The following is a 21,841-nucleotide window of genomic DNA, read 5'->3' on the forward strand; positions in this document are numbered from 1 at the left end:
ACAAGCTTCCGGCGCCGTTCTCTAGACAGGTTGATCGTATCGCGTGAGTGCCCCTCTCGCCATGGAGGATAAGCGAGCTCTTGTGAGACGTGAACTCAAAGGCTGCGCTTATAGCCTAGGCAACGATAGTCTTTTTCTGCATCCACCAATCACGTTGTAGAAAAAGATTATCTCGGAAACTTCGAGAGCCCCAGATGTTGTGATGCAAGCGCATCATGGACTGTGGTTTGATGGCTTGATTTGGGAACCTCAGGATATCCAGATCGTCATGACCACCAATTGACCTAAGAGGACAATGATGATCATCGTGACGTGCCTTCATATCCGTTGACAATGCAGGTGTGATTCTGTAGTCTCGATGCCGGCCGCCAAGATCATCAATGTGTCTTTGCATTTAGCCCTTCAAGTGCCTTTTTGAGTGTTTGCTCGCGCAGGGCAAAGCCCTCGAAAGCTTCGGTTCGTGAGCCTTGCTCACGTCACTGCATCATGATGCAATGCCGTGTACGAAGTATTGGAGCACCGCTTTGGTGTGTGCCCGCTATCGATAGCGTGTGATCGTGCATGGACTGGCCGGGGTTGGTGTGCCTGCAAGGTTAGACATTGGGTGAGATTGGCCGACAATGGCAAGCCACCTCGTGTCGTTGACAGCGCAGGATGGACAAAGAGGAAAGATTGATGCCAGGCTGCACAAGTCATGATTTCGTAATGATGCTTAAGCCGGGGTAACAGCAGCTTTACTCAGTCATCGTCATCGCTGTCGGTGAAATCACCGTCCCATCCTTCATCGTATTCCTCCGCGATCACCTGCAGGCCGTTGCAAAGAGCTTCTCTTTCTTCGACTGCTACCAGTCGCTTCACGATCTGCTCGATTGCTCGCACTTGCTCCGCGACAGCTGTGCTAGTGGTAAGTCCAGCGTGAACAGCGAGGTTCTCGGTATGCCCAGATCCCACATCGAAAATAGATGGGTAACTGTCCAATAACGGGAACAGCAGCGGCGTGGTGTATCTAGAAGTCGTTAGTGTCTGCTGTATACGATTCGATAGATAGCGGCAGATGCCGAGCTGCTCGTCACAGCAGACCGCCATGCGGCGAAGCTGAGCAGAAGTTAGTTCTCAAGTGAACGTACCTTTCGACTGCCGGTCCGTCACCAAATCTGTCCCGAGGGCTGCGGCCTGAATCGTCTGACATCTGCCACGCTCCGCGATACGCTTCGGCTCTCGCGAAGATGTGCTCTCTTTTCCGCTCTTTGATAAAGGCAAGCTTGTAGTCTTTGGAGAATGCGTCAATATCGAAACTGCTCATTTGATTATCGCTCCTGCTCTGATGTTCCAAGAGGGCCGATTTGTCTTTCCCAGCCGCCCCGAGTGCGTCTTTGGCATTTTCAGACAAGACATTTGGATCGGCAATGCTCATCCCAAACTTGGCAATCCTTCGTCTTCCGGTGCTGTTGATGGTATCTTCCACATCTTGTAGGGTTCCATGTCTGCCATTCGAGTCCTTCAAACGGGAAGATATCGTCATGCTTTCCATGCCAACGGCTTGCAAAGCACTCACGTGCCATGGCGAAGTTGCATCAAAGGAAAGATACTTTGGGAGCTTAGCTGGTCGATTGGACAATGGTATGTATACCGAAGACTGTTCCGCGAGGGGCTGGAGTGATCGTGATGAGTTGACAATCTGCTGCAAGCGTCTCTCCTGTTGTCTATTAAAAGAAATTCTCGAGCCAAGATGTAGTGACACCTTACCCTCGGAACTGTTGTGTTTGCACCTTGGTCCCCTAGGCCCCAAGTCCAGATGCTGAGCTTTCCATACTCATCCCTCAGCCGCTCAATCCAACCAGATGCCCATCCACCCCAGGCATCATCAACGCCGGTCATGATCTGAAGGCCCTGTAGACCATCACACTCTTCGACGAAGGGCCTGAGATCTCTATCAACTAAGTCCACCTCCCTTTCAAGCTTTTCAAAGAGGTCCATGCCGACGTCCCAGCTCTCGAAAGGCATGAGCTTGTCGTTCACATCGAACTCGGAGAGCTGGACGATCGACTTTGGGTGGTAGTAAACTCGGCTGTAATCGGACCAGTATTTCACCGTCGAGGTCCGCAGCTGAGGCGGTTCTAGGCCTGCATCGAGATGTTGTTGGTAGGTGGACTGTGGTATTGGGTCTGCTCGCTGCACGATGGGTTTAGACGACCATACTCCTGTCTGATCTAATATGTTTCTGTCATCTTCGGCTTCGTAGAGAGCGTTCGTTTTTCTCATGCTCCCGAATGCACCTTTGAGGTCATAAATAAGCGCTCTCGGAGTAAACGTGTCGGAGCCATCTGGGGCGATTCCAGCTCGAAAGTGGATGTCATGATTGACAGCTGATTCAGGCTCAGGCGGATAGGTGAAGTAGGACTCCTGTGATAAATCAGAACCTGTACAGTAGTTGCGTGCGGGTTCTACGAATATCTAATGGTGAGCGAGATGACCTCGTAAACAACGATGACGAAGCAACGTGAGTACGCGGCCTCCCCACAAGCATGCATCATAACGAACGAGAGAGGGGCCTAAGGATTTCAGATGGCCCAATGGGGCTGCCGCCCAAACGAACACGTGAGAGAGTTTACCTGCGTGTTCCAGAAATGGGTGCCGAGATAGTTGCTCTGCGACCCGAACTGGAGGGTGACAACTTCGTGCATTTCGTAGACGAACGCTCAATTGAGCGATTGGCGGCAGCACAGCAACAGTCGAGTTGTGGCGGCTCAGAAGTGTTTCACACTGAAGATGGTCGGCCTGTCAGATAGCGTGGGCGGCGAGTGAATTTCTGACAACAATTGCCCCACTTCCGCATTGCAGACACGATGACGCGCAGTTTCCACAAAGCACAATCACGCAAACACGACACTGCGCACAAGGTCCTGCTGGCTGAATGAACTTGTTCGTCCTCTTTATTTCGTCATGTTCTCTGCCTCATGATCTATTTCACTCCAGTTTGAAGGCGAACGATGTGCACTGTAACCAGGCGGTTCCGACCAGCCACTTGGCAGTTCTGCAGCCAGTAAGCCGCAGAGCTAAAGCTGAATAACTCTGTTGAAGTAGGCTCTAACAAGAAAGAGTCCTGATAAGATAATGGATTATTGTTCTTACCTGGTTCTGTGTTGTGCCAAGTGGATGATCAGCGGTCGGACGTCCCCCGCCCTTCCCCAGCCCATCCGTGCTGGCCCATTCACTTTGGGCAACTCAAGGGCTACATTTTCGTGACAGCAGCAGCAGGGCTTCTGTTGGACTGGCGGCACTTCGGATTGTGCTTCATTCTCCCCGGAGTTGCATGCAATATCAGCTCTCGGTCGCAGGCCGTTGCTTCCACGTTTCAGTACCGTCTCGCACCCAGCCATGAAGAGCAATATGATGGTCGCATATGATAATCTCTTGGCATAAATACAGTGTCACGCAGGTATACCTGAGTCACGATTCCTGCAATTTCGGGCACCAAGATAAATCTTCTTGGCGTACGCCCGGATGATCGACAGCCGCAAGCCTCAGGCAAGTGTCTGCGCCTCTTGTATGGGATAGTAGGACGAATGACAGTTTTTTGGAACCGTTCGGAGCGATTGACCGGTGTCTGCAGGCAAGAGGTAGTTGTATGCATATAAAGTTGGGGGAACCACCATTGACCGATTCACGAGCATCCACACTCTTTGATTCTAAGTTCGAGTCACTCTTTCAATCCCATTCTTCCTCGACCAAACGTCTGTGACGTTTTCCAGAGTCTATCTTAAATCCAGCACTTTGACAGTCACCAACATAATCATACTTCCTATTCACAATGTCTACTAGATTTGTTGCCACTATGCTGCTCGCAGCCGGCCTCGCAGGTACCCAAACCAGTATTCTCTGAACGTCCACTGTTACTAACACTTGTTATAGCTAGCAAGCCTATCACGAGCCTTCATGCTCTTCGAGACCTCAGCTCCCAAGCTGCACTGCCGCAAGCCGATGTCTGTGTAGACTCAGCTTCCGGCATGACCTCTGCTTTCGTTGCTCTCGATTCTAGAGCCCGTCAAGAGATCACGCAAGTTACGGTTGACCAAGTTCTCGCCGTTGAGATTGATATCAACGGTGACAACAAGAACGGTAACGACAAGAACGGTAACGACAAGAACGGTGATGACGGGGGCCGTAAGAAGGCAGAGGAGTTGAATGCGCAGGAGCTCATACTCCAACAAGTCAACCAAGTACTTCTCATTGATCAGCAGGCTAACGCTGCCGCCAATGAGATGGACAATGTCTTACGTGCAGTGGCTTTTGCGCAAGAGAAGCCGGATAGGAGTACCGTTATCTTGGTCGTACAACAGATCATAGTCAGCATTGAGCTCGAGGCTCGAGCTGATAACGGGGGCCGAGAGAGAAGGAAGGTCGATGCCAAGATCTTCAAACAAGAACTTATCGTAGCGAACCGGGGCAAGCAGGAAACTGAGACTGTAATGGGTATGTACGCACCCAAAGCTTCAGCCGCACCTCTGACAATCTTACAGTCTACAATCCCCGCACCCTCACTGCTACTAAAGGTGTCGCCCAACCTGGTGCTACCGAGGCTGCAAATGCGACTGTTCCGGCTGAAGCACTCGCGACACAGACGGTCGCCGCCGTGCTCTACGACGCGAGACCTACGTATACAAAGATTGAGGAGGATCCTGCCGCTGCTATGCGCGCCGCAATGGACGCAGCTCTCGAGGAAAGAAAAAATGCTGAAATCAGGGCGAACGATGTGGAATTGAGTGTCCAGATCGCTGTCGAGATCAAGGTGAAAATCGAGGTCAACAACAACAACAATGATAAGAAGGATGGGAAAGACGATAAGAAGGACGAGGAGCAGAGGAAGAAGGAAGAGGAGCAGAAGAAGAAGGACGAGGAGCAGAAGAAACAAGATGAGCAGAAGAAGCAAGACGAGGAGCAGAAGAAACAAGATGAGCAGAAGAAGCAAGACGAGGAGCAGAAGAAACAAGATGAGCAGAAGAAGCAAGACGAGCAGAAGAAGCAAGACGAGCAGAAGAAGCAAGACGAGCAGAAGCAGCAAGACGAGCAGAAGCAGCAAGACGAGCAGAAGCAGCAAGACGAGCAGAAGCAGCAAGACGAGCAGAAGCAGCAAGACGAGCAGAAGCAGCAAGACGAGCAGAAGCAGCAAGACGAGCAGAAGCAGCAAGACGAGCAGAAGCAGCAAGACGAGCAGAAGCAGCAAGACGAGCAGAAGCAGCAAGACGAGCAGAAGCAAGACGAGCAGAGCAGCAAGACGAGCAGAAGCAGCAGGATATGCAGAAGGAAGAATAAGAGTAGACTTAGCTAGAGCAGGAGGACAAGCGGTCTTGGAAGGAAGCCAAACAGGAGCGGAGGCAGGAAGGGTGGTAGTCTAAGCGGCATAAGAATAACGTGTGGGAGAAAGCTTAAAGTAAGACTAATGCTAGCACTAGGTGGGAAGAGCTTGTTGGATACCAAGCACGGTGGACGGCTTGAAGATAATAGTTGTGTAGCAGAGCGCTCTAGCTAACTAGGTAATCTAACACTAAATATAGTTTAAATTACTTTATACTATAGTTAAAGTTTAACCTCCCTAGTGCTCTTTAACCTTGTGATTATCTCTTCCCTTTGGATCTCTGCTAGTACGTTATTGCTTTACTATAATTTAAGCTTATTACTAATTATAGATAACATTCTCTAAACGTCTATTTACACGTCAGCAAGAAAGAGCAAGAGAGAGCAAGTAACAGGTAGGACAGGCTTCGGTTGAAGTAGGTTTGTGAGTCGTTAGTCATGTGGGGTCTTTCCGTTGCCTTTCGAGACTAGAATAGCGTGGGATGACTTCGCTTCCCTACCCCACCTTCCTTGGACACACCAATGATGATGCCTTCAGCTTCATTATGCAATATACTGCACTGGATAAATCCAACTACCAAATCAGGCTGCTGCATCTCTCTCCTTCATCGGATCGACGGAGTATTATTGCTTGCCATTTCAGCGTCACATCGTTGCTTGCAGGGGCTCGAAACACAAACTATGAAGCTCTATCCTACGCATGGGGAGAGCCTTTGCTTGATCGGTCCATCAATCTAGAAGGAACGCACTTTGCAGTGACGGCAAACCTTCTCTCAATTCTAAGAGCTCTTCGATATGCAGATCAAGTCCGCGTACTCTGGATTGACGCTATCTGCATCGACCAACACAACGTCCTGGAGCGGTCTCATCAGGTCTCGCGAATGAACGACATATACTCCAGAGCCTCAAATGTCATTGTGTGGCTGGGCGAGCCGCGTTCTGATGCAGCGCTCGCTTTCAGTTTTCTTGAAGAGTTTGGGCATAATCCCAGCGAACATCTAACGTTGCATCGAACAGAGCGTAATGTCGAACAGACGGCGATGTCTGTCCGTTCGCTGTTGACGAGATCCTGGTGGACACGTATTTGGACTGCACAAGAATGGATCCTTGCCAAATCATCCATCTTTCAGTGTGGACAGCATGTTCTCGATGGTGATGTGCTTTTCCGGTGTCTGGACCATTTCCGCCGCCACGTCAAAAGCATCGATTGCTGTGACATGCAGCTAAGCTCGGACTTCCTGTTCAGGATAGGAGATTCGCTACAGCCAGCGCTTGCTCTGAGCTTGGTGAAACAGTCTTACGCCGAGCAGGACTTCTCATACAGTCTTGGTTTTCTCCGAGTACGGCAGGCCACCGACCCTCGCGACAAAGTGTACGGCATCTTGGCTTTGGCAGCAGAGCGATACGCAGGCCTCCTGAAGGCCAATTATAATCTGCCTGTGGAACAAGTGTACGAGCAAATTGCGATAGCGCTCATTGAGCGCACTGGCCGCCTCGATATTCTCAGCCATGTAGCTCCGAACCAGTCACGCAATCTGAACGTACCGACATTTGTTCCCGACTGGACAGTGGAGCTAGGCAAGGAGTATAGCAGTGACTGGACAGAGAGGTTTCGTAATCTCTATAGATACAATGCCTGTCTAAGCAAAGCTGCCGACTTCGAAGCCAAACCAGGTGTTCTCTATATCAAGGGTATTTTGACTGATAGCATAGTGACTATGTCACCGAGGCGTCTGGGCTCATATCGCAAGACACGCTCATACTGTAATGAGATACTGGATGATATGTATGAGATCGCTGAGCCAGTCGAGGACAAGCCCTACGATGGCCGATACCAGACACGGAAGGAAGCCTTCTGGCTCACCATGTGCGGTGGATATGAGACTAATGCGATAGACCGTCGCAGCCATATCAGCAAGCGTCGCTTGTCCTCTTACCAGTGCTTCGAGAGTTGGGAAGAGTGGTTCAGAGGGTCGCGCACAACGTACCAAACCAGCGATTACCAGCTCCGTAGTGTTACTGATAGCATTGCCTCCGTGAGCAAGGGCCGGACGTTTTGCATCACCGAGAAAGGCCTTATGGGCTGGATCCCCAAGAACTGTTTGCCTGGAGATTGTGTAGCTGTCATGACAGGGGGCAGAGTCCCCATCATATTAAGGCCGCATGATGGATACTACACCGTACTTGGAGACGCTTACATACATGGAATCATGGATGGCGAGGCGATACATGCGGGCGATTTCAAGTATCTGGAATTGCGCTAGATTTGTGCATAGCCTGAGGATAGACAATCTTGCACGTGCCTCCATCAGCAGCAGACATGCGTACTCTTTCGGTGACACCCGAAAAACAGGGTCTCGCCTAAGGATCAGAAAATGGGACTGGTATGTTCCTTTCCTTGTACGCATGCCACTTCGGCAATGTCCTCTTGGGCAATCCCTCGATACTTAGCTGCAGATCCTCGATTGCACTGGCCCACTTCAGCAGAGTCGCTTCACTCCAGGCAGTACCCATCAACGACAACCCAAACGGCATAGCTGAACGCGCGTGTACGCCAGCCGGGATCGTGACGACGGGGTATCCAGCCTGAGCCGCGAGCTGATACGTCTGTCCAACATTCGACGGGACCAGTAGCACGTCGACCGGTCGCCCATTGTTCGCGAGAGCTGCATCAATACCGTCTTCTCGCGTAGCTTTTTGCGTGAATGCGAGTGCTTGATAGTATGTCTCATCCATAACACCCTTCGTTTCCAAAGACGCTAAGAAGCCGTCTTGGCCAGAGTAGAAGGCTGGAATGCCTTGTGGCCACGGGTTCCCACCCTCAGTGCCGTCGTTAGCATAGTTGTAGGCCACTATATCCTCCAACGAGCGTATATTTGTGTTCTCTAGCTCGGAGAGATAGGTTTTAATGTTGTTGTAGAAGTCCACTTTCACGACTGTGTACTCAGATTCATTTGGATAGCCGCGCGTAGTTCCAAAATCCCAGTTCCAGCCATCAGGTGAGACGGTTAGCTCTCGATTAGGTATCTCCGTGTTATTAATTATTGTAGCACCTGCAGCCTTGATTGCTGATATGACGGAAAGGAGTTGTTCTCGCTGCTGCTCGTCTGCGTATATCCAGAAGGTCTCCCACGGGACACCGAAGGTCGCATTTTTCAGAGCCGACTTATTCGTTAAATATTGCAGATAGCCACCTGATGGGGTATTGCCATTTTGAGCTAAAGTATAATTATCCCTTGGATCGATGCCGTAGATTGCATCGAAAGCGTATGCAGCGTCGCGAACGGTTCTGCCGAAAGTGCCAACACTGTCTTGATGAACACTCTCAGGAACCACACCAGCTCGCGATGTCAAGCCTACCGTTGGCTTGACTCCGACCAGTGCGTTTCGTTCTGCTGGACTGATGACGCTTCCATCTGTTTCTGTGCCCAGCGCGAATGATACGATGTTCGCTGCTACAGCCGCCGCGCTTCCCGAACTGCTTCCACCGGGGTTCAATGTGAGGTTGTAGGCACTTCTTGCTTGGCCTCCTCTTGGTGAGTATCCTTCGGAGTAGTTATTTGACCGCATGTCAGCCCACTCTGATAGCGTCGCTTTGCCCATCAGAAGTGCGCCCGCCTCTCGTAGCCTCGCGACTACGTGAGCATCCCTTGGCACCACGCTTCCCAATAGCGTCCAGCTCCCACAAGTCGTCTCCATTAGATCCTTAGTCGCGATATTATCCTTGACGATGAACGGTATTCCATGCAGCGGCCCACGCACATGACCATCAGCCCGTTCTGCGTCTAATGCAGTGGCAATCTCTTCGGCGTCTGGATTGAGTTCGATGATAGAATTGATGTACTCATCAACTTGCTGCACTCTCGAGAGGTAGCATCGAAGCAGTTGCGCGGAAGTAAGTAACCCATTGCTCATGTAATTAGACAGCTGATCGATCGTTGCTTCTTCAAGCGTGATGCCTACACAGGCGGGCATTGGAAACAAGGCCGATGTGCCTGCTGCATCTTGAGGCGGGAATGCGTATGGAAATGGCTCCTGCGGAGGATCAACGTTGAGGATGCTCGACGCGTTTTGCTGTGCACCCGCGCTGAGGGCAAGACCCAAGAAAGCGATTCCTCGATACATCGGGCTGACCAGATCGAAGTACTATTGTGAACACAGAGCAATCGCGGTAGCGGCGATTGCAATCGTATTTGTACCTGCGTGCATGTAGCACTACAGCTCACCGCAGACCCGTGCAACCAATACTGTGATTGGGGGCCGAACGTTGCAATCAAAGTCTACCCCACTTTGGGCGGAACTAGTGAACGGGAAACGAAAGCCTATCGAAAGTGGATCGTGAACTAGGTAACTGGAGGACACCAAGCCACTGAAGCATCCATTCGAAGATCAATCCTACACGATGATGACGCAGGAGCCCGACAGACTGGTGGCTGGCGCGCCGCTTCCTGTTGCTGATGAAGCTTTGGCCAAACATGAAGTGGGTCGCTTGCCAGTCATTCGCTCTGCTCTGGAATTGTCATCGACCGAAAACAACATTGTGGCTTCGAACATCGAGGCTACATACCCGATCGCAATGCGTGCGCGCCGTTTCCACCGGAAATCTAAATCTGGGTGTACAAATTGCAGACAAAGGAGGATCAAGGTATGGCGCCCTGCGCTCGTCTTGAGTGCTCACACGCGTCTGCTCAGGGGATGTTGTTCAGATTGAGCACTAACAAGCTCAAGTAGTGTGACGAAGCTCAAGGTGGCTGTCAGAATTGTCAAAGACGCAACTACTCTTGTAGCCTGCGTGTTCCTGATGCGGCGCCAGGACCCGCAAGTCGTTGCCAGATCCTGCAACAGCAACATGTTCCTCTACCACAATCACCGACGGAACCTCACTTCACAAATGCACTTTTGCAACAAGGCATACTGAACCGACTTCCTACATCTATCCGGTCTCATGCTGGTAGACTCCTTCAGCACTTTGTGAGCAACACCGTTAAAACAATGAGTTTTGGCTTGGAGCCCCAACAAGCATGGTGCGTAGCAATACCAGACCTGGCATTGAAGCACGATTTCGTCGTTCATGGGGTATTGGCCATCACAGCTCTGCAGATATCGACTACTTTAGAATCTGCAGATGCGAAGGAAGGCTACCAAAACCTGGCGGCGATGGGGCTCAACATGGGTCTAAGTCGCTACATGACTGAAATTCGAAAGATCTCAGGCGACAATGTTGAAGCTCTGTTCGCCTTTTCTACAGCGATTAGCTTATACAACACCTTTCAAGCTAGGAACGAATGTCGAAACCTTGTCGTGTGGCGTCGTTCCACCTACAGAGAAAAAGAAGTGATTGTCACAGAGGCTGCGCACGTCATTTGCCGCGGTCTACGAACTATGCGAGGAGTACAAGTGATACTGGTGCCCGGCTGGAGCAAGCTGCAGGATGGTCCCCTTAGATTTGTGGTGCAACGCGAGACGTGGTCCGAAGCAATTCCAGTCTCGATTGCACATCGCGATGAGGAGAAACGACTGAGGAGCTTGGAGTCAATGTGGTCAAACCCTCATCGAAACTATGAGGACTATTTCGATACACTCCGGCAGGGCTGGCAGGGTCTTATCCAATCATTCAAGATCGTTTGGAGCTTGGTTGACTCCATCCCTTCGGGTCAATCATCTAATGGGCCGTCCTTCGATTGGACATCAGTGTTTCACTTCGCAGTCCAGTGCTCTCTGCCGTTCACAAGGCTGCTTGAGCAACTGTGCATCGAGGCTTGGGTACTCATGGCTCACTATGGAATTATGCATGCAGAAGTAGGAAGGGGGCTATGGTGGCTTGATGATTCAGCTGCTAACCTTGTGGTAACAGCAGCAGTAGTAATTGGACCCAACAATTGGGAGTGGATCGCCTGGCCATTGGCTGTGGTCGGCACTGACCTTGAGAGCTTGCGGGCTCTGGCTCTCGATCGCCCAAGCATCTGCCCATGGAACCAACTACCTATTGAAGCAAAAAGTTGACTATAGAAGAGAATCAACATTAGGCATGCCCCACCTCCGGGCGAACGCAACCTGTCGTAGGCATCGCAGATATCGATCTGTAGCCATGAGCCATCGTATGCTCTTCGGGCCCCAAGCGATACCTTTGTATCGACTGGCATCATTCTTAGACCATACTCGCGCTTTCCAAGACTAAACATGTCATACAAATCGCCAACGCCTCGATGCGGACCCCGAATTTTGTGGTTTGTCTGTACGACAGTTCTGATACATTCCTTCGAACAACGGCCTTCATTGTTCATCAACTGTAGATTCAACCGTACGTCGTGTTACTTGCGCTGCGAAGTGTCAGTCAACTACTCAGGAACGCGGCACTCTAACCAACACCAACATACCTCACGCTCTGTCCCCCAGTCGCAAGTTGGCTTCGACTCGATTGCTGTCCCTGGACGTAGTAACGTGGCAGCTTGCCCCATGTTCTGTCTCGCACCTCCTTCATGTACCGATCTTGTTCCACGGACCGATTCAAATAGCTGGTATCTTGTGCGTCATCGCCACCCCAGAAACGCATCATTGCGAAAGCGCAGACGACCAGCCCTCCAGCGCCTAGGATGACGAGGAAGATGATGAGGGCGGGGGCCATCTTGAACCCCATGTTGTCTCTTTTTTCTAGGTACATGATTATAGTGGCGTGATGTTTGTCACTGTCGGAGATGGAAAGTCGACCAAGTCGATGGAAATGAGCAGACAGTAGTCGCAAGTGGAGTATGAGGACACAAAAACGGCTCTCACGTCTGAGGTGCTGACGCTCGTTTAAGTGCGGGACGTCCGGAAGCCGTCTTGTTGGCGGTTCCAATCGTGGTCACCTTCGGGCTTACGATGCAGTAGCGGGCGCAACAGTTGGCAGCCTTGAATTCGATATCCGCGCGCACGGAAATAGGCAAGGTCACACGGCAAACGATTGTCGGGCAACCCCAGTGATAAAACTGCCTTCAAACATGCAGCCCGTCCGATTTTGAAGAACCCTGCGTGCGCCAACCTTCTATGACATGCCAACCTTTGTCTGACGTTCCGTGCAACGTGACTCCCGACGCGGTCTGATTGTGACGCTCGCGGCATTCTGATTGGCCGCGCACCACACGCAGATCCTACATCATTGGTCACCTCACTCGGAAACATCGCAAGACACGTGGACCAAGATCGCCAAACCATCCAAGGCGGAGGCACCCACTTTTTCTGTCAAAAGAGCGTTCCTTAGTGACAGGTACGCGTAACTGTGCTTGCTACGCATTGCTTGCGAGCATGTGGTCGACGCGGATAGCTCGGCGTGGCTGTGTCGGATTGCAAATAAACCCGTTCCCGAGGAACAGGAGCGAGGTTTACCCCAGAATTAATTCAGGACATCAATTCTAATCCTTGGAAGTTTAAAAAAGAGTACAGATTTTGTTGCTTGATTGCTTCGAGATCAAAGCCGTGCTTCGCATCACAACTAGTGGAGTTGGTGGCTGTTTGCGGAGAGGTGGTGATTGTGATGCAGCGTGGGATGACGCGTCCAAGTCCAGCCCACGGTTGATACGAATACGGACTCCGCATGTGTGCCTCGCCGAATGGGGATCAGCGACTTTGGCCCTTCACACGTTGATCACGGTTTTGGCATCTGAAACGTGCTAAGGCTGGATGCCTCTTCACACCCGGACAGCACTGAGCGTTGGGCTTTGAACGAAATGCATGACAGTTTGGCACACGTCAGGATCCATATTGTCCAAGCGACAATTGTAAATTGTACATTGTTTCCTGTACGCAACTAGATCGAACACGTAGTTACCGAGCCTCCATGGATCGGTTAGCTGCTCGAGCAGATACGGGTCAGACACTGTATGTCCTGTCTCATGGATATGTCTGGGATGATTAGTGGAGCTGCGAAGACCATGCCTCAAGAGACCTACAAGATTGACGAGCCAGATGGCCACAGCGACGCCACCCACTCTAAAGAAGAGCTTCTTGCGCTCGACTTGCTGGGTATGGCGCCGACTTTCTGAATCATTTGTGTTGTTGCCCTCAGGCCGGTGCCATCCGGGCAGTTCCATTACATCTCCATTCGTAGGTCTTCCATCTTGCTCTGAGTCTCTCATCGCACCTTGTCCAAATAGTAACCAAGCAGTAACCGTTTTGGTGGCGCCGTGTACCTTCCACGCGAGCCAGACGAAGATCGGGCTTAAGACCACCAAATCGCGCCATTTGTCGCCCAGTAACGTTCCGCTGCCATATCGAAACCCAATACGCAGAACACCTTGACCATCTCCAGCAAGCCAGATATGTTGCGAGAGCAGATAAAGCTCAAGGGATATGCGGCCGAGCCAAGCAAACGACGCGCAGTACCGTTCCCGCAGCGAATGAGTAGCGTTGCGAAGGACCACGAAGGAAAGGGCGGGAAGCCAAGCAATGTACGGCATCCACCAGACATAGTCGACTTTGGTCCTCACTTGCTGCATGAGGAGCCAGAATGCTGGAACGGCAGTGATAGCAAACGCAACAAGCAGGAGCTGATGTAAGACAAAGTATTGCTTCACAACAAAGCCAGCGATGCCTAACTGCCGATATGGCGTACGTAGTATCGAACGCACGCTGACGTGAATTGCTGCAATCATTATTCCGACGAAGACGACGTAATTGTCGATACCGAGGTTGAAGCGGAGTTCACCCACGTCAATGTCTGCTTGGAAGACGATGTTGAGCAAAGATGCCAACACATCGATAACGCCCTGCGCGTGAATAAGCATTGTTGTAAACAGTGCTGCGATTGCCACTTTAGCGGCTAGCAGTTCCAAGCGGTGGTTCCAGTGTTGGCCGATTCTCAGTGTTAAGAATACGATAAGGAACCAGAACGTTACCAGCGGTGCGAAGTGATAAGAAGAGTATGGCCTATCCAGTGCAAACGCAAGAAATACCGGTAGCGTATTAAGGCGCAATACAACGCCCATGACGCGGTAGAGAGAAAAGTCGTTGGTCCGCAGGAAATACATTGCGTGGCCATAGCCAGACAGCAAGAGGTAGAGTGCAATGAAGACACGGAACACCTTGAAGAAGTCCATTGTATTGAAAGCGCCTGTATACGCGTACACCAGGACATAGATTTGCATCCAGCCCTTGAACTCATCGGACTGCTCCCGCAGTAGAAACGATGATGATCGAGTTGCCTTTTCTGGCGAGCGTTTCCTACTCTTGGTCACGGGGAGTGGGACGCTCTGGATGCTGAGAAGACAAAGCAGGATAGCAACGCCTAGCATTACCCGGAAGTCGATGTTAGCGAACTCCTTATGGATTTTGTCGAAGACGTGGGTTCTATCCGCAATGAAGCAATAGATTGCGGCAAGCATGAGCATGGAAATCGCATCGGTAAGTGAGACGACCGTTGACTTTTTATCCGGACCGCGAAAGAGACGACTGAAGGCTGAAAAAGCGACCAGAGGTACAAACACTACGATAGCGATGATCTGTACCCAATTCGCCTCTCTGTAAGCACTGCAACAGGTCCTGCCGAGTGGTTGGCCTCCGTTTTGCACTGCCTTTGCGTTACAACGATAGTTGAGTACGACGTTCGCCATCTGAGATGCAATACGCTCTGTCACATGCAGGCCGCTGCCGCCAACCATCTCAGGCCAATTTGCTGTCATGTCTCGGTACGACCACGGTACGTTGAGGCCGCGATTAGACCACAGTTGTAGGTGGTCGTTCATAGCCCAGATCTTGTTTTGCGTGATGATCTCCCGCGATGGACTCAGTCGGTCAATTATTGGATCTGGAACTGGCGCAAAGAAGATCTGATCATCGACACCGTCTTTTCCGTGGGCTCGTATATTCGCGGGTGAGGTAAGGCGATCGTGTGCGGTAGACATAACTGCTGCCACACGGTCCACCACATGGTTGAAGGCTGGAAGGTACTCGTCACCTAGATGTCGAGCATGCCACAATCCTCCACCAATAAACAGCAGCACCGATCTCCTCTTGCCATCGCTCGGGTGCAAGCTCTTCTCCTGTACGCTGTTCTCCGGTCTATTCCTGTCCATGTACGCCTTGAGTTCTCCTCTGAACCCTGTGCTGTTCAGCCACGGATCCCACATAAAGCTCAACCTCGCGCGGCCGACCTCTAAGTGCAAGTCCTCATGCTTGTCCAGCTCTTGTCGACGGTCATCAACCCAGCCACTATCCAGCTTCTTTGCTACAGCCCAGAAGACCTGTCGCACTGTTGTGTCGCCGACGAACAGAACTTGACCGTCTTCGTTGCAGTCGGCGATGTCGGACGTCGTGTAGTCGTGTAAGAGGCAGCCCGGCACTTGCCAGTTCTGGAAGGGTCTACGTTCGGGATTACGATCGGGCGAGTCGAGGAATTGACCTTGGTGGAGCAGTTTGTTGCAATGGTACGGATCGGCATTGTCTATGGCGTGTAAGCAGTGCACGGCACCGAAAGCATGCCTTATCATACCGTAGACCAGTCGACGATACAAGTTTGTGCATACAACCGTCAGCAAAAGCAGCAATGCGATTCTGTTACACGTATGCGGCAAGCTCGTAGGCTTCGCCAGCCTGAGTCTCAGCATGCTTCTTGATCGTGTGACCCGTGTCGCATCGGAAGTCCTTGCAGGCGTCTCGTCGTAGGCAGCGTGGTGTTGAAGGTGGTCGCGTGCTCTTCGCTGAGCAAACAGCAGAGCATGTTAGCGAAAGAGGCAGTGCGAAGCTGCAGGGGTACAGCCGAGTATCCACGCTGACTGCGTTATCCACATTTGCGCTGCTTGCCTTGTCTGCGACCGTCCCTTCCATATTGGAGGAGACTGCCGCTTTCCCGCAGCCAAGGTAACGCCTTGTGGGACAGGCAATCTGTGGACCGCATCACGGAGGAGGCTGAAGCGATAAGTGGGCCATCATCGCGGAGATAAACATCATGAAAGACACCGAAAATAGCCACAGAGAGTTCGGGCAAATGTTGATAGTAGAAAGTCTGGTGCCTGAATCGCTCCAAGCATCGTGCCAGAATACGAGGCTTGCGGCGCCGGGCCGCTCGGCACGTCATCGAACGCCCTTGCATGCCCTAGCTCGGTCGTATCCCCAGGCTCACGCTGTTTTTGAGGTCCGATGCACGTCGAAGTGAATGCGCGCAAGCTCTGTAGATTAGTGAGCTATTGCAGAACAACAGTGTTGTCTGCAGAGTGATGCCAGAGTTAAGCTGCACATTTCCCATACCTACCGAGCGGCGAGATGCCGGTCAAAGTGAGGTCTCAGGCTCATCACACGCAGCGTAATAGTCCGTTCACAGAGACAGATAGACCCTGCAATTTACACCTTTTTAATTCGTCATGACACCACACCACACCATGCTGATACTCTACTACGTCTTGTTCAAGCCCTCCGACATCGTAGAACCCGTCCACTCACTGACAGTCCTTTTCATCTCCCACAACATCGCCCCATAGTCCTCTACAACCTAGTAAGCCCTACAACACATACTTGAAGTACCTGTTCTCCTTATCCGTCAGATCCATAAACGCAAGCTTGTCCCTCTCTTCCTCATCCACAGACAATCCCTCCCTTTTCTGATTCTCCCTCCTGAGCAGCACATACAGCGCCACAGCCGCAACAATTGTAATACAGTAACAGATGATCAGCCCAGACCATAGTTCTGGGTAATGCTGCGCCTTGGTCTGGCTCTTGATGAGCTGCGGCCCCACGATGTTGCCGACGCAATATGCTACGAAGATCGCTGCAGCCATGGCGCTCTTTTTTGTGGCGCCCGCGACATTCGACATGCCAATGACTATGGTCTGACTGACCACGGCGCCGAACGTGCCGATGATGGAATACCCTGCAACAGGCGTAGCGGCATGGTATGTCCATTTGCTCTTCCAGATCATGGCGCAGCCTGCAATGACGGGGAGGCAGTTGACGATAAGGAGAATGAGGCGGATGTTCGGGATTTTGCTGGAGAGGTAGCCACAGAGCAGGATCACGACGAGGCAGAGCGCGCCTAGAGGGAACTGCCAGAGGATGGACTGAAGAGTTGACCAGCCGAAAGTACTGACGATCAGGGGACCGAAGCCGGAAACTGCGCCATTGACAGTGTATGCAGATGCCATAAGAATGAAGACAAGCCAAAGTTTCAGGTCGAAGAAGGCTTCGCGAAGCTGGGACATCTTGATCTTCTGGCATCGCACACCGGTCTGGCCTTTCCGAAGACGCTCCACTGCGACAATCCGCTCTGCAGGCGTGAGAAACCATGCGGTGGCAGGTGAATTTGGAATGAAGAAGCACCAGATGCCAAAGAGAAAGGTAAGACAACCCGCAAGAAGGTAGATGTATTGCCACGCACGCAGGGCGCCGCCAGTGATTTGGGCAAATCCATAGTTGAGCGCGCCACCAATAATGGTGAACAACCCGGTGGAAGCGAACCACCTGTGGATATGTTAGTCGGGGAGGTATGGGGCTGTGGCTGGTACAGAACATACCATGACTGTCTCAATGCTTGTTCTTCCTGTGTATAGTATCCACTGACAATGCACATGAAGCCTGTGGGGATGATGCTCTCCACGAAGCCCAGGAAGAATCGCTGGGCATACAAACCCTGGTGTGTCGTTACAGCTGCAGTGAGCATGCAAATACCCGCCCAGAAAATGACCACGCCACCGAGGATCCTGCCAATATTGAACCTCTGCAGCGCAAAAGTCATGGGATACAAGCCTGCCAGCATACCAAAGTAGAACATGGACGTTGCCCAGCTGAGACGCTGGGTGTTGGTCGTAGGCGGTGTGGTCTGCGTATTGACAACAGTCAAGGACAGATCTTTGGTCATACCGAACAGTACAGCAGATCCAAGGATGGCCTTGTCGTAATACACCAATCCGTAGCCTTAACTAGAAGTCAATGGAGATTTGCGCGCAGAATTCTGGGAATACACACCCACAACCATTGCAGGAATCAGCCACACGTCAATCTTTCTGAGCACCCTGGCTTCCACAATCGGATCAATCTCCCGGGAATGCTCGCCGACCAGACCAATAGCTATATCTTTGTCGAGAGAGATCGAGCTAGTTGGCGAGGCAGCATCATGCAATGGCGAAGCAGGAACGTGCGCGCCCTTCTCGTTATCATGAAAAGTTGACATGTTTTCTTTGAAGAATGTTCTTTGAACAGTGGTAATCAAAATACGTCTGCTCAAGAGATATCGTGTGCTCAAGTCTTACTCGATGTATAACCGCACGCAGCAAGCCCTATGCTAGTCAGTAGCAGCCTCCAAGACGGGGCGCAAAGCATGAAGTCCTTTCGCAGGCGTTAACCTGATCAAGTTCCGACCGTATTTCTCAGAACCCTGTCATCGCTCCATACATCCACCCAAGAAGGGAGAAGTCCAGAGCGACGGACAGCGAACACCGGTCTCATGCACTGCTAGTAAATACCTTGATCAGGCCGTTGTCTGCTGTATGACTGCATCTTGGATGTTGTGTCGTACTTTCGAGAAGGACACGTAAAGTGAGTAGGGTCGGGAAGGATGGAAGACAATGGGAAGCGATGACAGTTCTTCATATGAGGGTCCCGCGGTCTGTAAGCGGGATGCTAGGTACTCTTTGCTAGTGCAATGGCTTGCTCTTGACGAGCACGAGGCCGCCTAGGCTGCTGGGCACCGTTGGTCACTGGTGGAATTAAGCGACAATGCACTTGTGTTCCTGGCACTGTGAGCCTTGATTGGACGATTCAATGGAGCTGTCGACCGTGAAGAAGGTTGAGACGCTGCTAGTGCAAAGAGTGGTTAGCCTGGGATGACATAATCTGTGCACTCTCTCGAGAAAATTTCGCCGTGAACAGCCTCGCCGCTATCATCCACGCGTTGATAAGATGTGATATCAACTCCCACGGGTGCTACTGCACGTGAAGGTGGAACATAGCTTAATTGCGTGTACTTGCGTGTATCGCATAATGTAGACCGGTCTCCTGCCTCGCTCGATCTGCTGCTGCATCTGCAGACCTTGAGCTGGATGCGCTTTTGCTTTTTACGAAGTAAATGCTGTACGAGACAAGAACAATCCCGCGACGATCTTTGAGTGCGGAGCCGCCAGATCCATGTGTCGAGCTTCGCAATTTATCCGTCGAGACATATCATCTCATTGTCACGTACTTGGTAAACTGAAAGCCTTTGTGCAGACATAGGAATACGTGTATTGTCAAATAGGCTATCGCTCTTTATGAGATCCACAACGCCATCTAGCCCAGAACACCATGATAACGCGACTACTGTGAGGAGCGATCTCCGACCCTGCCGATCAAGTCCCAATGACAACCGTGCAACAGCGCAGCAATGCTCGCTTGCTTCCAACGCCAACAGCTCGAGCCAAAGTCGTAGCTTCAAAAGACGAACCCCATATGTACATTGCGAAGTCTCTCGTACCTGATCGAGAGGAGATATGCTAAGAGATGGGGTATAGTTAGATCCATGAAAACAGGAAACAGTGTAATTGAAAAATACTGTGATGACAGAGGCTCAGCGACGGCCTCCACGGGGTGTGCGAGAGGTTTCAGTAGCACTTCGCACCCGAATTGTGGGCTGTCGGATGTGTGGCGCGTTGGCGACCGCACTGTCATAGCTGGGAAGAGGCCGCTCAGACTCCGGCTCGTGTTGCTGATTCTGCAAAAGAGGAGTTTGTTCCCGTTCTTCCCAGTAATCACGCATGTGTCGGCCAGCTTCAAGGTTTGGTGATCCAACAGGGCTGGTGTATTCGGGTGGAAGCTCTCCAGGCTGAAGGAATCCCAGTCCGCGTGCAGCTTCGTGCGCCAGCTCGTGTGCGTTGCTGGCTTCTGCGCTGGTCCCTTCGCCAATGTCTTCGTTGGAGTCCACGAGGCTGAAAGCTGCCAGGGAGATGTCAGTGGGACTGCGCTGAGGGCCAGGGCTTGTGGGTTGGTTACGTCCGAGACGCACTTGCTGGCTACTGGATCTCGCATGTCCATAACCTGCAGAAATATAGTTGCCAGCCATGCCTTCCCTGATGCCTTCGCGACCAGAGTCCAGGAGAATCGACCCTTGTTCGCTCCCGTACGGTGGAGGGGGAGCCAGGCTGCCCGTCTGCGGGGCAAGGCCCCATTTCTTTACGTTTGCTTCAATGAACACGAATCCCATCTGTCCGAAGTTGACGTGCACCTGACAAGGTCCCTGGGCTCCGACTGTGGGGAAGAAGTTTTGGGTCTTGAGACCGTGGGCAACGTCGTCAAGTTTTTTGCCATTGCGGGTGAAGAAAATCGTTCCAGTGCGAGGCCTGTATCCTACTCCAATGACATCTCCTTGAACATATGCCGGTCCGTACGCAGAAGGTTTGAAGGGTTGGTTGTGGCGTCGATTGCCGTTCGATCCGTAGGAGATGGAAGACTTGTGGTAACCTGCACGTTGATCAGTCAATGTGGCCTGGCTGTTGTTTGCGCAAATACACACCTGGTAACCTGAATAGCGGATAAGGCTTTGTCGTGACGCCAATTGCAATGCTTGTGTTCTCCGGCTTTTCGTATATCTTGGCTTCCCAGTAGTATACTTCGTTCTGCTTCGGTATCGGTAAATTGCTTTGGACGCTGCACTCCGAGTCAAAGAACTCGATCTCGGTCCGACCTTCGACGAAACAGTTGGCGATTTCGAGTTCTGGCTCAAATTCCCAAGCTGAGACGCCCTTCTCTTGTATTGCGAGGAATTGCGATAAGGAGATGTCGGTCTGCACAGACTCGGGCGGGTTGACTTGAACGAAAGCTAGTAAATGTCAGTGTACAACTCTTGCTACACTAGCAACAAGTAGACCGCGTCTTACATTTCGCTCGCAGATACTCGGTTCTCTGCAGGTCGTCCATCTCTTCAAGCGCTTCAGCCTCCTCCTTGGCGAACTGCTGCTCGTCATCGTATTCGCCAGGTCGTGTCATGCGGTCAAGGAACACACGACCTTGTTGCGTGTAGCGGAAGTAGTAGACAATGGTGAAGACGAGGAAACAGAAGCCTGCAGCGCCCAGAACCGAGAACACACCGATCATAACACCCTTCGCGGTCGAGCCCAGGCCGTTATTGTTGTTGTTGTAGCGTGACCCTCGCACAGCGCCATTGGACGACGTGTGCAGAGCGTGCGAAGCCTGGGCGAACATGGTGGCGGTGGCGGACGAGGCATGCTCGACAGGCAGGTACGACCGCGAGAGCGTTGTGGGTGGCAGGACGGCCTGCAGCGGATCTTGCGGCATCATGGCGGCGCACGGGGGGTCTGCAGCCGGTGCTGTTCGGCAGCAGCAGAGCAGAAAGTGGGCAAGGCGCTGCCAGCAGGCGCAGCGGTGCTCGTAGAACTGGTGAGGGTGCCCGTGGTGATGGCGCGTCGATCCAGCGGCGGGGATCGGGAGTGGTTGGTGACGCAAGTAGATTCGCGGGAGTCGCCGGCGACGAGATAGCGATACAAAGGGCGATGCTGGGTGCAGTCGCCGGGGGGAGGAATGCGACGGCGTT

The 21,841-nt window shown here is 51.9% G+C and overlaps 9 protein-coding genes across 9 annotated transcripts; 3 read left to right on the forward strand and 6 right to left on the reverse strand.

Annotated features, from left to right (window-relative positions):
• Positions 1 to 405: 405 nt before the first annotated feature.
• C7974DRAFT_24933 (protein DML1) lies at positions 406 to 2,824 on the reverse strand. The gene is made up of 4 exons (XM_046137482.1): positions 2,613 to 2,824; positions 1,747 to 2,403; positions 1,128 to 1,696; positions 406 to 1,006 (listed from the first exon to the last, which is right to left on the reverse strand). The coding sequence occupies exons 1-4, from the start codon at positions 2,682 to 2,684 to the stop codon at positions 739 to 741; spliced, it is 1,566 nt and encodes a 521-aa protein (XP_046003381.1). The 5' UTR covers positions 2,685 to 2,824; the 3' UTR covers positions 406 to 738.
• A 772-nt stretch (positions 2,825 to 3,596) lies between these two features.
• On the forward strand, positions 3,597 to 5,617 carry C7974DRAFT_24988 (uncharacterized protein). The gene is made up of 4 exons (XM_046137483.1): positions 3,597 to 3,860; positions 3,913 to 4,473; positions 4,521 to 5,073; positions 5,267 to 5,617. The coding sequence occupies exons 1-4, from the start codon at positions 3,812 to 3,814 to the stop codon at positions 5,394 to 5,396; spliced, it is 1,293 nt and encodes a 430-aa protein (XP_046003382.1). The 5' UTR covers positions 3,597 to 3,811; the 3' UTR covers positions 5,397 to 5,617.
• A 283-nt stretch (positions 5,618 to 5,900) lies between these two features.
• On the forward strand, positions 5,901 to 7,619 carry C7974DRAFT_300947 (heterokaryon incompatibility protein-domain-containing protein; the record flags this gene model as incomplete). The annotated part of the gene is made up of 1 exon (XM_046137825.1): positions 5,901 to 7,619. One exon carries the CDS (start codon positions 5,901 to 5,903, stop codon positions 7,617 to 7,619), a length of 1,719 nt encoding a protein of 572 aa, XP_046003383.1.
• A 48-nt stretch (positions 7,620 to 7,667) lies between these two features.
• On the reverse strand, positions 7,668 to 9,704 carry C7974DRAFT_24899 (amidase signature domain-containing protein). Its single transcript, XM_046137480.1, has one exon. The coding sequence runs from the start codon at positions 9,478 to 9,480 to the stop codon at positions 7,717 to 7,719; it is 1,764 nt and encodes a 587-aa protein (XP_046003384.1). The 5' UTR covers positions 9,481 to 9,704; the 3' UTR covers positions 7,668 to 7,716.
• A 10-nt stretch (positions 9,705 to 9,714) lies between these two features.
• C7974DRAFT_25126 (uncharacterized protein) lies at positions 9,715 to 11,447 on the forward strand. The gene is made up of 2 exons (XM_046137486.1): positions 9,715 to 10,000; positions 10,087 to 11,447. Exons 1-2 carry the CDS (start codon positions 9,758 to 9,760, stop codon positions 11,356 to 11,358), a joined length of 1,515 nt encoding a protein of 504 aa, XP_046003385.1. The 5' UTR covers positions 9,715 to 9,757; the 3' UTR covers positions 11,359 to 11,447.
• Positions 11,448 to 11,650: 203 nt separating this feature from the next.
• Positions 11,651 to 11,980, reverse strand: C7974DRAFT_408304 (uncharacterized protein; the record flags this gene model as incomplete). Its single annotated transcript, XM_046143322.1, has 2 exons — positions 11,651 to 11,675; positions 11,733 to 11,980. 2 exons carry the CDS (start codon positions 11,978 to 11,980, stop codon positions 11,651 to 11,653), a joined length of 273 nt encoding a protein of 90 aa, XP_046003386.1.
• Positions 11,981 to 13,077: 1,097 nt separating this feature from the next.
• C7974DRAFT_25037 (10 TM acyl transferase domain found in Cas1p-domain-containing protein) lies at positions 13,078 to 16,104 on the reverse strand. Its single transcript, XM_046137484.1, has 3 exons — positions 15,821 to 16,104; positions 13,284 to 15,772; positions 13,078 to 13,236 (listed from the first exon to the last, which is right to left on the reverse strand). The coding sequence occupies exons 1-3, from the start codon at positions 15,933 to 15,935 to the stop codon at positions 13,225 to 13,227; spliced, it is 2,616 nt and encodes an 871-aa protein (XP_046003387.1). The 5' UTR covers positions 15,936 to 16,104; the 3' UTR covers positions 13,078 to 13,224.
• Positions 16,105 to 16,679: 575 nt separating this feature from the next.
• On the reverse strand, positions 16,680 to 18,740 carry C7974DRAFT_25138 (allantoate transport protein). The gene is made up of 3 exons (XM_046137487.1): positions 18,286 to 18,740; positions 17,835 to 18,234; positions 16,680 to 17,781 (listed from the first exon to the last, which is right to left on the reverse strand). Exons 1-3 carry the CDS (start codon positions 18,488 to 18,490, stop codon positions 16,827 to 16,829), a joined length of 1,560 nt encoding a protein of 519 aa, XP_046003388.1. The 5' UTR covers positions 18,491 to 18,740; the 3' UTR covers positions 16,680 to 16,826.
• Positions 18,741 to 19,861: 1,121 nt separating this feature from the next.
• C7974DRAFT_371734 (concanavalin A-like lectin/glucanase domain-containing protein) lies at positions 19,862 to 21,588 on the reverse strand (the record flags this gene model as incomplete). Its single annotated transcript, XM_046140035.1, has 3 exons — positions 19,862 to 20,751; positions 20,804 to 21,109; positions 21,168 to 21,588. 3 exons carry the CDS (start codon positions 21,586 to 21,588, stop codon positions 19,862 to 19,864), a joined length of 1,617 nt encoding a protein of 538 aa, XP_046003389.1.
• Between the last annotated feature and the right edge of the window lie 253 nt (positions 21,589 to 21,841).

Source organism: Boeremia exigua, assembly GCF_020726555.1.
Source record: "Boeremia exigua strain MPI-SDFR-AT-0100 chromosome Unknown C7974scaffold_1, whole genome shotgun sequence".
Lineage (NCBI taxonomy): Eukaryota > Fungi > Ascomycota > Dothideomycetes > Pleosporales > Didymellaceae > Boeremia > Boeremia exigua.

Excerpts from the sequence above, each read along its gene's own strand:
- C7974DRAFT_24933 (XM_046137482.1), bottom strand. The coding sequence starts at position 2,684 with ATGCACGAAGTTGTCACCCTCCAGTTCGGGTCGCAGAGCAACTATCTC. Across the intron at positions 2,404-2,612 it reads CCCATTTCTGGAACACGCAG|GAGTCCTACTTCACCTATCC; the intron begins GTAAACTCTCTC and ends GATTTATCACAG. Across the intron at positions 1,697-1,746 it reads CAAACACAACAGTTCCGAGG|GAGAGACGCTTGCAGCAGAT; the intron begins GTAAGGTGTCAC and ends AATAGACAACAG.
- C7974DRAFT_24988 (XM_046137483.1), top strand. The coding sequence starts at position 3,812 with ATGTCTACTAGATTTGTTGCCACTATGCTGCTCGCAGCCGGCCTCGCA. Across the intron at positions 3,861-3,912 it reads GCTCGCAGCCGGCCTCGCAG|CTAGCAAGCCTATCACGAGC; the intron begins GTACCCAAACCA and ends CACTTGTTATAG. Across the intron at positions 5,074-5,266 it reads AAGCAGCAAGACGAGCAGAA|AGCAGCAAGACGAGCAGAAG; the intron begins GCAGCAAGACGA and ends CAAGACGAGCAG.
- C7974DRAFT_24899 (XM_046137480.1), bottom strand. The coding sequence starts at position 9,480 with ATGTATCGAGGAATCGCTTTCTTGGGTCTTGCCCTCAGCGCGGGTGCA.
- C7974DRAFT_25126 (XM_046137486.1), top strand. The coding sequence starts at position 9,758 with ATGATGACGCAGGAGCCCGACAGACTGGTGGCTGGCGCGCCGCTTCCT. Across the intron at positions 10,001-10,086 it reads GCAGACAAAGGAGGATCAAG|TGTGACGAAGCTCAAGGTGG; the intron begins GTATGGCGCCCT and ends AAGCTCAAGTAG.
- C7974DRAFT_25037 (XM_046137484.1), bottom strand. The coding sequence starts at position 15,935 with ATGCTGAGACTCAGGCTGGCGAAGCCTACGAGCTTGCCGCATACGTGT. Across the intron at positions 15,773-15,820 it reads GTATCGTCGACTGGTCTACG|ACAATGCCGATCCGTACCAT; the intron begins GTATGATAAGGC and ends TACACGCCATAG.
- C7974DRAFT_25138 (XM_046137487.1), bottom strand. The coding sequence starts at position 18,490 with ATGTCAACTTTTCATGATAACGAGAAGGGCGCGCACGTTCCTGCTTCG. Across the intron at positions 18,235-18,285 it reads GATTCCTGCAATGGTTGTGG|GCTACGGATTGGTGTATTAC; the intron begins GTGTGTATTCCC and ends CTTCTAGTTAAG. Across the intron at positions 17,782-17,834 it reads CAAGCATTGAGACAGTCATG|GTGGTTCGCTTCCACCGGGT; the intron begins GTATGTTCTGTA and ends ACATATCCACAG.